The sequence below is a fragment of the Photinus pyralis genome, unplaced genomic scaffold (genome assembly GCF_008802855.1).
Source record: "Photinus pyralis isolate 1611_PpyrPB1 unplaced genomic scaffold, Ppyr1.3 Ppyr1.4_LG3b, whole genome shotgun sequence".
NCBI classification, from domain to species: Eukaryota; Metazoa; Arthropoda; class Insecta; order Coleoptera; family Lampyridae; genus Photinus; species Photinus pyralis.
The window spans coordinates 18190394-18202963 of NW_022170510.1; the positions used below are offsets into that span (position 1 = coordinate 18190394).

Sequence of the window (12570 nt, forward strand, 5' to 3'; positions counted from 1 at the left end):
TAGAGAAGTGATGATTGGCGATGGCGGTATAAGTAAAAAAAAAGGCCAATGACCAAGATGTCGACGCCTTGGAAAAAAAAATAGGGCTAATCGTAGATGAATGCAACAATCATCGATGGAAATTTCAGTTCAAATTATGAATCCAATCACCAGATATCAATATTTAGCTTTGGTGGTACCTTTATTCAAAAAAGGGAATGCTGCAAATGACTTTGGAAGCTACCGACCTATTTCTAAGCTGCCTGTGTTTAGCAAGGTTATTGAGAAAATTCTGCTCAAACAAATTGGTGATTTCTTTGAAACAAATAATCTTTTCTTCGACCGGCAGTATGGTTTCCGTAAAGGCAGATGTACTGCAGATGTAATTATTAGTTTTGTGAACGGCGCTTTGGAATGTTTCGAGGGACGTCGTCATTTAGTTGCGGGTTTTGTTGACCTTTCAAAGGCATTTGATTGTGTATCGCACCAAATTTTATCACGTAAGTTAAAAACAGCTTATAATTTTGAAGATCGAAGTGTAGGGCTAATCTCGTCATTTTTGAAGGGAAGCCATCAGCACGTAATATTTAACAATACTTTATCTGACAAGCTACCCATGCAACATGGCGTCCCTCAAGGATCTATACTAGGCCCTATCTTGTTCTTAATCTATATTAATGACCTTCCATTGGCATTATCTTCTAAAATTAACTGCATTCTTTACGCCGATGATGCTACACTGGTTGCAGTTGATCGAGATATAAATATTGCTATATTCGTGAAGTACAGAACAATATTAAACATGTGACTGAATGGTGTCTCTCTAATAGATTAAAACTGAACGAAAGCAAAACTAATATTCTGCCGGTAACACTTAAAGCAAATACCGCCATTTGTGGACTCTCAGGTGCATCCTTTCTTGGATGTTTTCTTGATTCAAAATTAAATTTCCATCTTCACTGTGACGAGGTTTCAAAGAAAATCAATAAATCTATATATTTACTTAAGCGATTAAGGAATAATACTTCGGTTAAAGTCATGTGTTCGGCTTACTATGCACTAATTCAAAGCAATTTATCATATGCAATATTGACTTGGGGACATACTGCACCTTGGAAAGATATATTTCGACTCCAATGGAAGGCCGTTCGAATCATAGCCAATTTGCAGTTCAGGGATGATTGCCGTAAATCATTTACTGAACTTAAAATCCTGACGTTTCCATGCCTCTACATTCTGGAGGCATTGTGTTACATTAAAAAACATATTGCTTTGGCGAAGCCGTAATCAGAAGTGCATTCTTATAATACCCGGTTAAAAAATCATCTTCGATTGTCGTTTTGTAGGTTAGCCAAATCACAGAATGGCATAACATTCCAGTCGCAGTCATTGTATAACCGGTTACCCGCAGATATAAAGCATTTACCGCTGAAGACCTTTAAATCTAAAGTAAAGCAAACTCTTTTACAGTATTCTTTTTACTCCTTTGAAGAATTTGAGGAGTTTTGTGATAATTGGGTGTAACTTTGTTGAAGTTTATGTTTGTTGGTTTCCTTTGTCTGTTTGTTTTACGTGTTATATACATTTTTTTACGATGACAAGTGTAAGTGTACCATCACAACAGCACAATAAATATTATTATTATTATTATTATTATTATTATTGTCGGTGTATCTTGTGAGAACTCAGGTCTAGCCTGGTTAACTAATCGCACGGATTAAAATCAAGTAACGATTAGTGTCTGTGTCTGTGTCTGGTGAAGTTATGTAGGGTCCCTAAAAAAAAAAAAATCACACATGGGCACAATAAGCCAACGCTATTAGGAAAGAGGAAAACAAAACAAAACAAAAATCATTATAATAATTCCTGTAATTTTATTAAATGGAGTTTATTGTGTAAGTGCTTCTTTGGCTTTGCGTTTGGGTTGAATACGAGTGGGTTGTGATAACGTGGTGTGCTTCGGTGAAGAAGGAGTTTTGTGTTTTTTAACTGTGCTAGGACGTGTAACTTTATTGGGTGGACCTGTCTTTGTGGTACATGTTGCCTTACTTGTATTTATGGTGTTTCTTTGTTCTTGAGGTTGTATCTGTGTTGTTGCTTGGGTTATTGGTGGAGACATTACAGTATGTTGTGAGCCTGTAGTGCTTTTAAGGTTGTTGCGTTTCGGTTGAATACGAGTGGGTTGTTTCTGAGAAAGAGGAGTATTGTGTTTTTTAACTGTGCTAAGACGTGTAATTTTATTGGGTGGACCTGTTTTTGTAGTGCATGTTGCGTTACTTGTATTTATTGTGTTTCTTTGTTCTTGAGGTTGTATTTGTGTGGTTGCTTGGGTTATTGGTGGAGACGTTACAGTATTTTGTGAGCCTGTAGTGCTGTTAAGGTTGTTGCGTTTGGGTTGAGTACGAGTGGGTTGTGATAACGTGGTGTGTTTCTGAGAAGAAAGAGTACTGTGTTTGTTAGCTGTGCTAGGCCGTGTAACTTTATTGAGTGAGGGCGTCTTTGTAGGGCATGTTGCGTTACTTGTATTTATTGCGTTTGTTTGTTCAGGAAGTTGTGTTTGTGTGATTGGTTGAGTTAAGGGTGGAGATATTACAGTATGTTGTGTGTCATGTTGTGAGTCTAAAGTGCTGTTTAGGCTTTTGCGTTTGGGTTGTATACTAATGGGTCGTGATAATGTGGTTTGCTTCAGAGGTGAATCTCTGATTGTAGTATATATTGTATCATTTGTTGTACTTGTTTGTTCGGTAAGTTGTATTTGTGTGTTTGTTTGGGTTAGTGGTGGAGATATTACAGTATGTTGTGTACCGTGTTGTGAGCGAGTACTGATGTTTACATGTATACGTTGTGGATCATTTCTGTATGTAGTATCTTGTGTTATGTTTAGAAATTTACGAACAATATGGCATGTGTTGATAATGATTGCTTTTTGTAAATGTTTGTATGTGTTTTTGTCTAAACCTAATAGTTGTAAATTGTGGTGTATTGTCTTTGGTATAACTCCAGTAGCACTAAGAATAATGGGAACTATAACAGTAGATTTCATTCTCCATTGCGTCTTAAGCTCGATAGCTATATCGGTGTATTTGCGGTGTTTTTCTGCATGTGTTTTAGTTAAGTTGTTAATGTTGGGTATGGCAATGTCTATAATACAAATGGATTTTTGCGTTTTATCTATAAGTGTAATATCTGGTCTATTATTGTGGATAGTTTTGTCTGAGTAGTGTCCTGTCCCAATATAATTTGTGTGTGTTGTTTTCAAGTATGATCTGTGGCGTGTATTTGTAGAATGGTGTCTTATCTGTTATGAGATTGTGTTTAAGTGCTAATTTTTGATGTATGATTTTAGCTACCTGATCGTGTCGATGTTTGTATTCAGTTTGTGCGAGTCGTGTGCATGCCGATATTATATGTTGGATTGTTTCTGATGTTTGTGAACAGAGTCGGCAAGAATCATTTGTCACTGTTTTGTCTTTATGTATGTATTTTATAGTTACGTGTGTTAATGACCTGGTCTTGTATTGCTAACATGAAACCCTCAGTCTCCGGGAAGATATCACATTCAGACAACCAACTGGGCGTTGCTATAGAATCAACACAACCCTGGCTAACCTCTTGTGGAAATCGTCCATGTAAAGGCTTTTGGTTCCATATTTGTATGTTATTTGTGATGTATGTAAGTTTGGATGTGGGTGGGAGTATATTAGTTTCGTGTAGATTAAGTGGTGCATAAGATTTATCTGCATATGTTACTGTTTTGTGTAAAACTGAAGTATCTGATTTGTTATAAAAGTATTGTCGTAAATTGTGTATTTGTGTTTGGTGCAATAGTTTTATGTCTGTAAGTCCTCTACCTCCTTCCGAACGAGGAAGGTAAAGTCGTATAGTAGAGGAGGAGGGTGATGTATATGGTGTTTTGTTAATAGTGTACGTGTGTTTCTCTGTATTTGTTCTAAATCTGTATTTGTCCAACGTATAATCCCAAAAGAGTATGTAAGCACTGGTGTGGCATAAGTGTTAATAGCTTTGATTGTATTTCTACCGTGTAATTTTGTTTTAAGTATACTGCGTACTCTTTGTAGGTATTGTGTAATAAGTGTTTGTTTTATACTCGTATGTTTAATGTGTGTGTTTTGCTGAAAACCAAGATACTTATAAGTTTCATTCTCGTCCATGGAATTTATTAAATTACCCTGTTCTAGCTCATAATCTAAAAGTTGTCTTTTACCAGCTGTGATGTGTTGTGTTTTACATTTATCGATTCCAAAGTCCATTTGTATGTCACGTGAGAATGTTTCGGTAATGTGTAGAAGGTGATTAAGTTTTATGCATGTGGAAGAGTATATTTTAAGATCGTCCATGTAAAACAGGTGTGTAATGTTGTGATGTATTTCGTGGTTGTGTTTAATATTGTACCCAAAGTTAGTAGTGTTTAACAAATATGAAAGTGGATTAAGAGCAAGACAAAACCAGAGCGGACTTAAAGAATCGCCTTGAAAAATTCCTCTTTTAATTTGTATTGGGTCGGTAATAAGTTTTGTGTCGTTTAGTGTAAGTGTTAACGTAGTGTTCCAACATGACATTATGTAATTGAGGAATTGTGTAATATTGTTGCTGACCTTGTATATTGAGAGTACTTGTTGTAACCAAGAGTGTGGTACTGAATCGAATGCTTTTTTGTAATCAATGTATGCAGTGTGTATGTTTCGTTTGTTATGTCTGGATTGTTCAAGTATAACAGAGTCTATAATGAGTTGCTCTTTACAGCCTCTGGAATACTTGGTACACCCTTTTTGTTCTTCGTATAAAATGTTGTTATCAGTACAGTGTTGGTATATTTTGTTTGTAATGCATGATGTAAGGATTTTGTATATTGTAGGAAGGCATGTAATTGGTCTATATTTAGATGGGTCTTGTGTATTGTTGTCTTTTGGGAGCATGTAAGTGATACCTTGTGTAAAGAATGCAGGAGTGCGATCTGGTGAATTAAGAAGTTCAGTAAATTGTTGTGCAAGGTAAGAGTGAGTGTAGGTAAAATATTTCCACCAAAAGTTGTGAATGTTATCAATGCCTGGACTTTTCCAATTATGTAAGTGATTAATAGTTTGAATGATGTCTGTTGTAGTGATGTTTGTGTTATTCATAGGGGTAATGTATTCAGTGCGTGTGGTTTCTGTGGTAATCCACGGGGCTTGTGGATTGTGTTTAATGTCTTTGGTCCATAAGTCAGACCAGTATTGCTGGAGTGAGTGTAGAGATGGTGGAATGAGTTTTTCATTAGTGCTGTTTTGTGTTAGTGATCTGTAAAATAGTTTTTCGTTATGTTTAAATTGTGTGTTATGGCGCTTTCTATCTGCAGTTTCCCTATAGCGTTTTAAACGGTTTGTGTATATTGATAGTTTTTGTGTCAGTGTATCTCTATGTTCGTTATAGTTTGTATTTTGTTCTCGTGTGGTGTGATTGTTTAGTTTTGTAGTTATATGTTGTACTTGTCGTGTTAGTTTTGAAGAACGAGTTCCTTTTATGTATTGTGTAATCCGACCTAAGTCACGTCTGATGTCATCGATGCGAGTTATCAGGCGTTTTTCCCAGGCCGGGGGTGAGCGTTTTTTTGTTGTGTGCTGTTGTTTGTTTATTGCTATTCTTGCACCGTTGCATCTAGAAACTGCAACCGCACCGCAATACACAACAAAGTGTAGTTGATGTAAGCTTGTGTTATCGTTAATGTAATTTGGTAAAATGTGGTCATTTAATGTTTGTGACAGTGTGCGTAATTTTGTAGTGTGACTTTGTTTAGGTATTCGTGGTCTTTGCGTTGGGTCAGTGTTTGAGAATTCTAACAATGCATTGCCGAATTCTTTTTGAAGGGATGTGAATGTTTGGTTCGTGTGATTATTTGTATCTATCGATGGCTGCAGTGTCGCAAATGTCTGTATTTCAGAGTTGTTTAGAACGGATGTATTATCTTGTACGGCGAGTGTGTTGTTTGTGTTGAGTAGTGCTTCAATTTCGTGCCTGATTTGTTCCTGTGTGTCTAATGTAAGGAGTGTATTTTTAATGATAACTCTACGTTGGTCTGCAATGCGTTGTTCTGTTAAGTGTGCTAAATGTGGGTATTGTGTAATGAACGCGTGATATAGTTTACCTCTGTATGCTGTCCTGTCCGTTTCCATCTTCGTGATCTCCAGATACGTACCGAAAATGAAGCGATTCATCCCTTCGTCCCATTTCATACGTCTTTTGGAGGTTCCTTTGCGCTGGTCCCATCCACAAGCGGTTGATTATTATTATTATTATGGTCGGTGTTTCTTGTGAGAACTCAGGTCTAGCCTGGTTAACTAATCGCACGGATTAAAATCAAGTAACGATTAGTGTCTGTGTCTGACCTTAAAAAAAAATCACACACGTACATTGGACATCTAGGGATAGTATGTAATTCGTACTTACCAACATACCTATTGATGGGCACAATAGCCAACGCTATCAGGAAAGAGGAAAACAAAACAAAAAAAAAAATCATTATAATAATTCCTGTAATTTTATTAAATGGAGTTTATTGTGTAAGTGTTTCTTTGGCTTTGCGTTTGGGTTGAATACGAGTGGGTTGTGATAACGTGGTGTGCTTCTGTGAAGAAGGAGTTTTGTGTTTTTTAATTGTATTTATGGTGTTTCTTTGTTCCTGAGGTCGTATTTGTGAGGTTGCTTGGGTTTTTGGTGGAGATATTGCAGTATTTTGTGAGCCTGTGGTGCTGTTAAGGTTTTTGCGTTTCGGTTGTATACGAGTGGGTTGTTTCTGAGAAGAAGGAGTATTGTGTTTTTTAACTGTGCTAGGGCGTGTAACTTTATTGGATGGACCTGTCTTTGTAGTACATGTTGCGTTACTTGTGTTTATGGTGTTTCTTTGTTCTTGAGGTTGTATTTGTGAGGTTGCTTGGGTTATTGATGGAGATATTACAGTATTTTGTGAGCTAGTAGTGCTGTATAGGTTTTTGCGTTTGGGTTGAATACGAGTGGGTTGTGATAACGTGGTGTGCTTCGGTGAAGAAGGAGTTATGTGTTTTTTAATTGTGCTAGGGCGTGTAACTTTATTGGGTGGACCTGTCTTTGTAGTGCATGTTGCGTTACTTGTATTTATGATGTTTCTTTGTTCTTGAGGTTGTGTTTGTGAAGTTGCTTGGGTTTTTGGTGGAGATATTTTAGTATGTTGTGAGCCTGTAGTTCTGTTAAGGTTTTTGCGTTGCGGTTGAATACGAGTGGGTTGTGAAAATGTGGTGTGTTTCTGTGAAGAAGGAGTTATGTGTTTTTTAACTGTGCTAGGGCGTGTAATTTTATTGGGTGGACCTGTCTTTGTAGTGCATGTTGCGTTAGTTGTATTTATGGTGTTTCTTTGTTCTTGAGGTTGTATTTGAGAGGTTGCTTGGGTTTTTGCTGGAGATATTTTAGTATGTTGTGAGCCTGTAGTTCTGTTAAGGTTTTCGCGTTTCGGTTGAATACGAGTGGGTTGTGATAATGTGGTGTGCTTCTGTGAAGAAGGAGTTTTGTGTTTTTTAAATGTGCTAGGGCGTGTAACTTTATTGGATGGACCTGTCTTTGTAGTGCATGTTTTATTATTATTATTATTATTATTATTATTATTATTATTTACTTCAATTGTTATGCGTTACGCATTTAAGGAAGTTATGAGGATCCAGTGCATTGTATAGTGGAACATTCAAATTATAAACGTCTATGCGCTTATAAACACTTCGCTCATCTATTGGGAGTCTAGAGGGTGGTCCCAACGACGCTCATGATTACCAGCTTTATAGGTATGTACCTATCTTTATTCATAATAATTAGCGATATTGAAATGAACCGAAGCCACCGTATTACGGTATTACGGATGAACAATAAACTTAGTGGTAAGAAACTCTACTTCCCCCCGATTCCTTTTTTAAATGATACGATCTAAAGAAGACATTGAAATAAATGCATTAGTAGAGGTAATTGTACCGTTCCTGGAGAAATTACCTTAGAAAAACTACCGGTTTCAACTTGACGGTGCGCCGGCTCATTCTATGCTTACATGTCTCTGACGAACATTTTAAAGACAGGTCGATTGGGGCCAGAGGTCCGTGGCGTTGACCTCTAAAATCTCCAGATATAACTCCACTGGTTTTTATGCCCGGCCACGGTCACCCCGGCTATTCCCATCCCGGCGATGACCATCCCGGCACCGACTTCCCGGCGACCAGCCATCCCAGCGACCATTTACTTTCCGGCTTCGGCCATCCCGGCGATTTAAACCCGGCGACGGGCAACCCCGGCGATGGGTAATCCCGGCGATGACCATCCCGGCAACAGTGCACGTCCTGGCTTCGGTCGTACCGGCAATTTGCTGTTTTCAAATATCTTGAAAACAAAAAAAATGAGATTGCTTAAATTTAAAATGATTTCAAATCAGCTCAGAATTCTACAACACTTTGCTGATGTATCCTTCTTTCTATCGAACGGACACACTGCATATACCTAAAAAATGGAGCGTTAACAGTAAGTAGGTACTTTCACATACCTTGCCTATTTATTATTCATACAAGAAAAATGAAAGGAAATGACAATCTACAGTGTTCAATTTTTGCAATTGAAAGATATTAAATTTGTGTATAGAAAAAACAAAAGAAAGATGGGGATGGACTGGGATCGTTTGGAAGGTATGCAATGCCGGTATAACCGATGCTGGAAAATCAATAGTCGCCGGAGTAGGCCGTCGCCGGGATAGGTCGTCGCCGGGTATAAATCGCCGGGATGACCGATGCCGGGATAGTAATGGTCGCCGGGATGGGTTGGCGCCGGAAAAACGGTGCCGGGGTGTAAGTCGCCGGGATGTACATCGCCGGGATGGGATGCACCGTTTTATGCCTGGGGCGTCTTCTGGTGAAGAACTGGAAGTATGGGTAAAAAGAGCTTTTGATGAAATGGATGTAGTAGAAATTCAAGAGGAGACTACCAACGGGGTTTATCGGAGGATCCTATTGTGTATTGAAAAAAACGGTGGCCACGTAGAACCCAACCTCAATTGATGTTTGTTTTATATTTTGTCGTTCATGATTATTACTTGTTTCTGTTTATTATGTCATCTTTATTTAACTGTTTTAGTATCAAGTCAGCTAATGCATTTCAAGACCTCCTAAGAAAATTATGAATAACGGTCACAATTTTAGAAAATCTAAAATAAAACGCAAAGAATAGCAGATAGGTATAACGAATGCAACAATTGATCGATGTAGAATTTTTTATACAATTGAATGTGCAAAGAATAAAACATGTTGTATGTGAAAAAAACAATTTTTTAAGATTTGGAGTTATCAAAATTGACCATTAGTTTAAAACACCCTGTAGAAGAGGATCAAAATTTAAACCATTCTCAAGACTTTTTAAATTCAAGTAAACGGAGTGATAATTATACGGCTCAAAAGCACAGCAGTCAAACGTCAAAAATTCTGAAAAATCTTGTATACTTGAAAATTTTTAATGCTGCGATAGATAGATCATGCTTTGTGGTTCAACTGGTAGAGCGTTGGGCTGTAAATCCGGAGGTCGGGTTGAGGTGAATTGTTCATCTGTGGCAGAGATGGGAATTACATTAGACTAGTTTTGAGCTTTCTGCCGGCTACTCCGAATTAGGCTTTCCTGCAGTTTTCCTAATTCGTAAGGTAAATACCGGAGTAGTATCTGCAGAGGCACCTTTAAAATGCATTATGCGGGTCACTCTGTAATTGGGCGCAAGCCTGTTGAGGGCCCAGAACAACAGAGGGATAATTTAAAAAAAATAAATAAAATTAAAAAAAATGAGAAACTGTGTTGGTATGCAAATTGTCAGATTTAGTTTATCAATGAGGACCTGAATACTTTAGGTAACGGTTTGCGTGAAACAAACAGCGTATAGGTATATAATACAAGTAAAATCTGGATAGGCTCTAAAATACCTCCTTGTGGTAAAATTTACCCTCTTACGTGAAACGTTACATTACATTCAAAAGGTATATCTAAAAACAAATAGAGCACGTCCCAGAAAACTGAACGACTTGTGGTGTTCATAATACGGCAGCTTCCGCTCCCCTAAATGGTGTCGTGATTGATAGAAATCCGCCAAGATGGCACTTTTATCCTAGTAGCTAGCTTCTGTTATTTCGCAGCTAGTCGTTCAGCACGCAACGATACAGAATAGTAGATCCTATATTATTTAAATAAATTTCCATTCGCTTAACTGAAACTAGATACTGCTAAAACGCATAGACCTGAATACGTTGACCCAAGAATGGAGATTTTCTCAAACCGGAGAATTTCAAATAATAATTTTTACGCATTCGTAGAAAATCAACAAATAATTTAACAATAAATGAGATACGTATTTTCAGGATCATCGACGTAGTCGTATTTGTGCTTTTCGAATAAATCCACTAAATTGACTAGGAACTCTCTATGGACAACGTTTACGTCGTTCTGTAATGGCCGAGACATGCGTTTCACCTCCATTGGCGGTCCCACTAAAATTTGGCTTTTTAAATTCTTTTGCAATATATAGTATAGGTAAACCAACCTATAACGTGTATCGCTTTGCGTTTCGGAAGTAATCCGTTCTTCAAGAAAACTGAAGGTGCTAATCCCATAAAAATTTGAAAAAAGTCCTGAAATGGCCTAAAGAAAGTTGTTTTTGGCTTGTCTATTTGTCTAAAGATGTCATCCTCGCCAAACGCAATGACGGGAACCAACGCACAACCATTTTTTATAGCTTGCTTTACAAACCCTTTCTGATTTTTTAGCACAATAGTATAATTTCTAGGATAATTTTCTGGACTCGGTCTTCCGACCACCAACACCCCAATATTACCTCCTTTCCTTGTACCCAATACAGAATGCAGTGAATCCGGTGTTCCTGTACACATACCCATAGACAGCAGGTATTCCCGATATATGGGTAGTCTGAACTTCACATCGAAAGTAAATACATACGGTTTATGTTTCGGAAACAATTGCGCAAAGTCCTCACTGGCGGTCACAAAGCTTGAAAACACCCCGACTGAAAGTAAACCGTGCGGGAATGCACAAAATAAGTAATTTTTATTCGGTTGTAACTGAAAGTCCACGCTTTGTTTTAAGTATACCGGAAAATAATTTTTAAAATGCGCCCAAAGTTTCCACTTTCTCATCCACTCACATCGTCGACCACCTTCGGCCGCAGTATTTCTATCTAGAACCCAGATCCATACAAGGTATGCAACTACAAATATCCAAAACTTTGAGCTAGTAAAAATTAGGAAAACGATAATAATTGGACCGATAAGAGCACCCCAAATGTTAAAGGACATAAACCACACTGCTGCAAATAATTCTAACAGTCTTCTCCCATTGCTCGAAGTTTGCTCTTGCTCACTCATTTTCTATAAAATCACATTTGAATGGTAAAGTAAGCTTGTGGTAATACTTACAGGACAAATTGTGAGAAATTCTACAGGCGCTGCTATTCATTTTGTATATTGTTATAGTAGCAGAAGCAGGTATAGATTCTGAATAACAATTACTGTTATACCGCCATTCTGAAAACAGTTACTATAACACTTTTGGAGGTTTAAGTGAACTATATACATGACAGACTACCATCAAAATACCTTTTCTCAACGTCATACGCGACGAAACCTTCTATTTACAGAAACGAATTCAATTAAACAATCGGCGAAGGAAGTGGATAACTTAATCTTTACACGTTTCCTTCTAATCGCTAATATCGAGCTGATAAAAGGCAATTTTTGTACTACTCCACCATTGACCCTTTGTATTATCTCAGTGAAGACCCCGTGCATAAAAATGTCATCCTAAACAGAGGATAAATACAGAATGGTTTTGTACCTACTGAAAATCCTATCCATGATAACGGCATTCGGAAATGTGTTTCATCTCATTTCTCTTTTTTCACTCTCGAATTGCTAATGGCAATTGGACACTAGTTGTAAATGCTCTTGACGATGGTTAACAACATTTCGAAACATACGTTTTTATAGCAATACTTCTCTGACGTATATCGTTTTTTTTTCTGGCACACTAATTGGATGTGTGAAGAATGTTTGCAAATGCTATCGCTAAGCTTTAGAGTATTAAACTGTTTACATTTTCTGAAAAAAATCATCTCCCGCTATTTTTAATAATTCTAAAAATATTAACCTGAAACTATTATCTATATTTATATTTTTTTATATATTACCGACAGTTAATTTTTCCCAACCTGAAATACAATATAAACAAGTTAGTATTTGAATCACGTGACTATACCTACTTACTTGATTCCCATCTTTTTAATCACACACTAATCATCAAAACGAGGTATGGCGCCTAGTTTGCATATTCAAAACAAATCTCAAGTATTTCTAAAACTTCATTTGGAGTGATTTGATATAAAGTAGAAAAATATATACAAATTCTTGGCACCTACTACTGATCAATTACAAACCATTGAAACTCTGTTGATAGTTACTTTGACGGCAATCATAAAATTTAGGGCAATGCATGGCCCAAAAATGCTTAATTTTGATCCGCATCTAACTTGTTTTTGAAAATGCA

General features: G+C 37.2%; 1 protein-coding gene across 3 annotated transcripts; it reads right to left on the minus strand.

The window, feature by feature from the left end:
- Nucleotides 1-9951: 9951 nt before the first annotated feature.
- On the minus strand, nt 9952-12235 carry LOC116166561 (2-acylglycerol O-acyltransferase 1-like). Of its 3 annotated transcripts, none has more exons than XM_031481563.1 (5): nt 12215-12235; nt 11863-12160; nt 11445-11552; nt 10556-11396; nt 9952-10502 (listed from the first exon to the last, which is right to left on the minus strand). In XM_031481563.1, exons 4-5 carry the CDS (start codon nt 11391-11393, stop codon nt 10345-10347), a joined length of 996 nt encoding a protein of 331 aa, XP_031337423.1. In that variant the 5' UTR covers nt 11394-11396; nt 11445-11552; nt 11863-12160; nt 12215-12235; the 3' UTR covers nt 9952-10344. The 3 variants fall into 3 exon arrangements, with proteins under 3 accessions (XP_031337423.1, XP_031337422.1, XP_031337421.1); XM_031481562.1 differs by having other exon boundaries at nt 11625-12160; XM_031481561.1 differs by having other exon boundaries at nt 11602-12160.
- Between the last annotated feature and the right edge of the window lie 335 nt (nt 12236-12570).

Bases quoted from the DNA above. Each gene is read 5' to 3' on its own strand.
- LOC116166561 (XM_031481563.1), bottom strand. From the start codon at position 11,393: ATGAGTGAGCAAGAGCAAACTTCGAGCAATGGGAGAAGACTGTTAGAA. The intron at 10,503-10,555 runs GTTGGTTTACCT...GCCAAATTTTAG, and splicing joins CAAAGCGATACACGTTATAG to TGGGACCGCCAATGGAGGTG.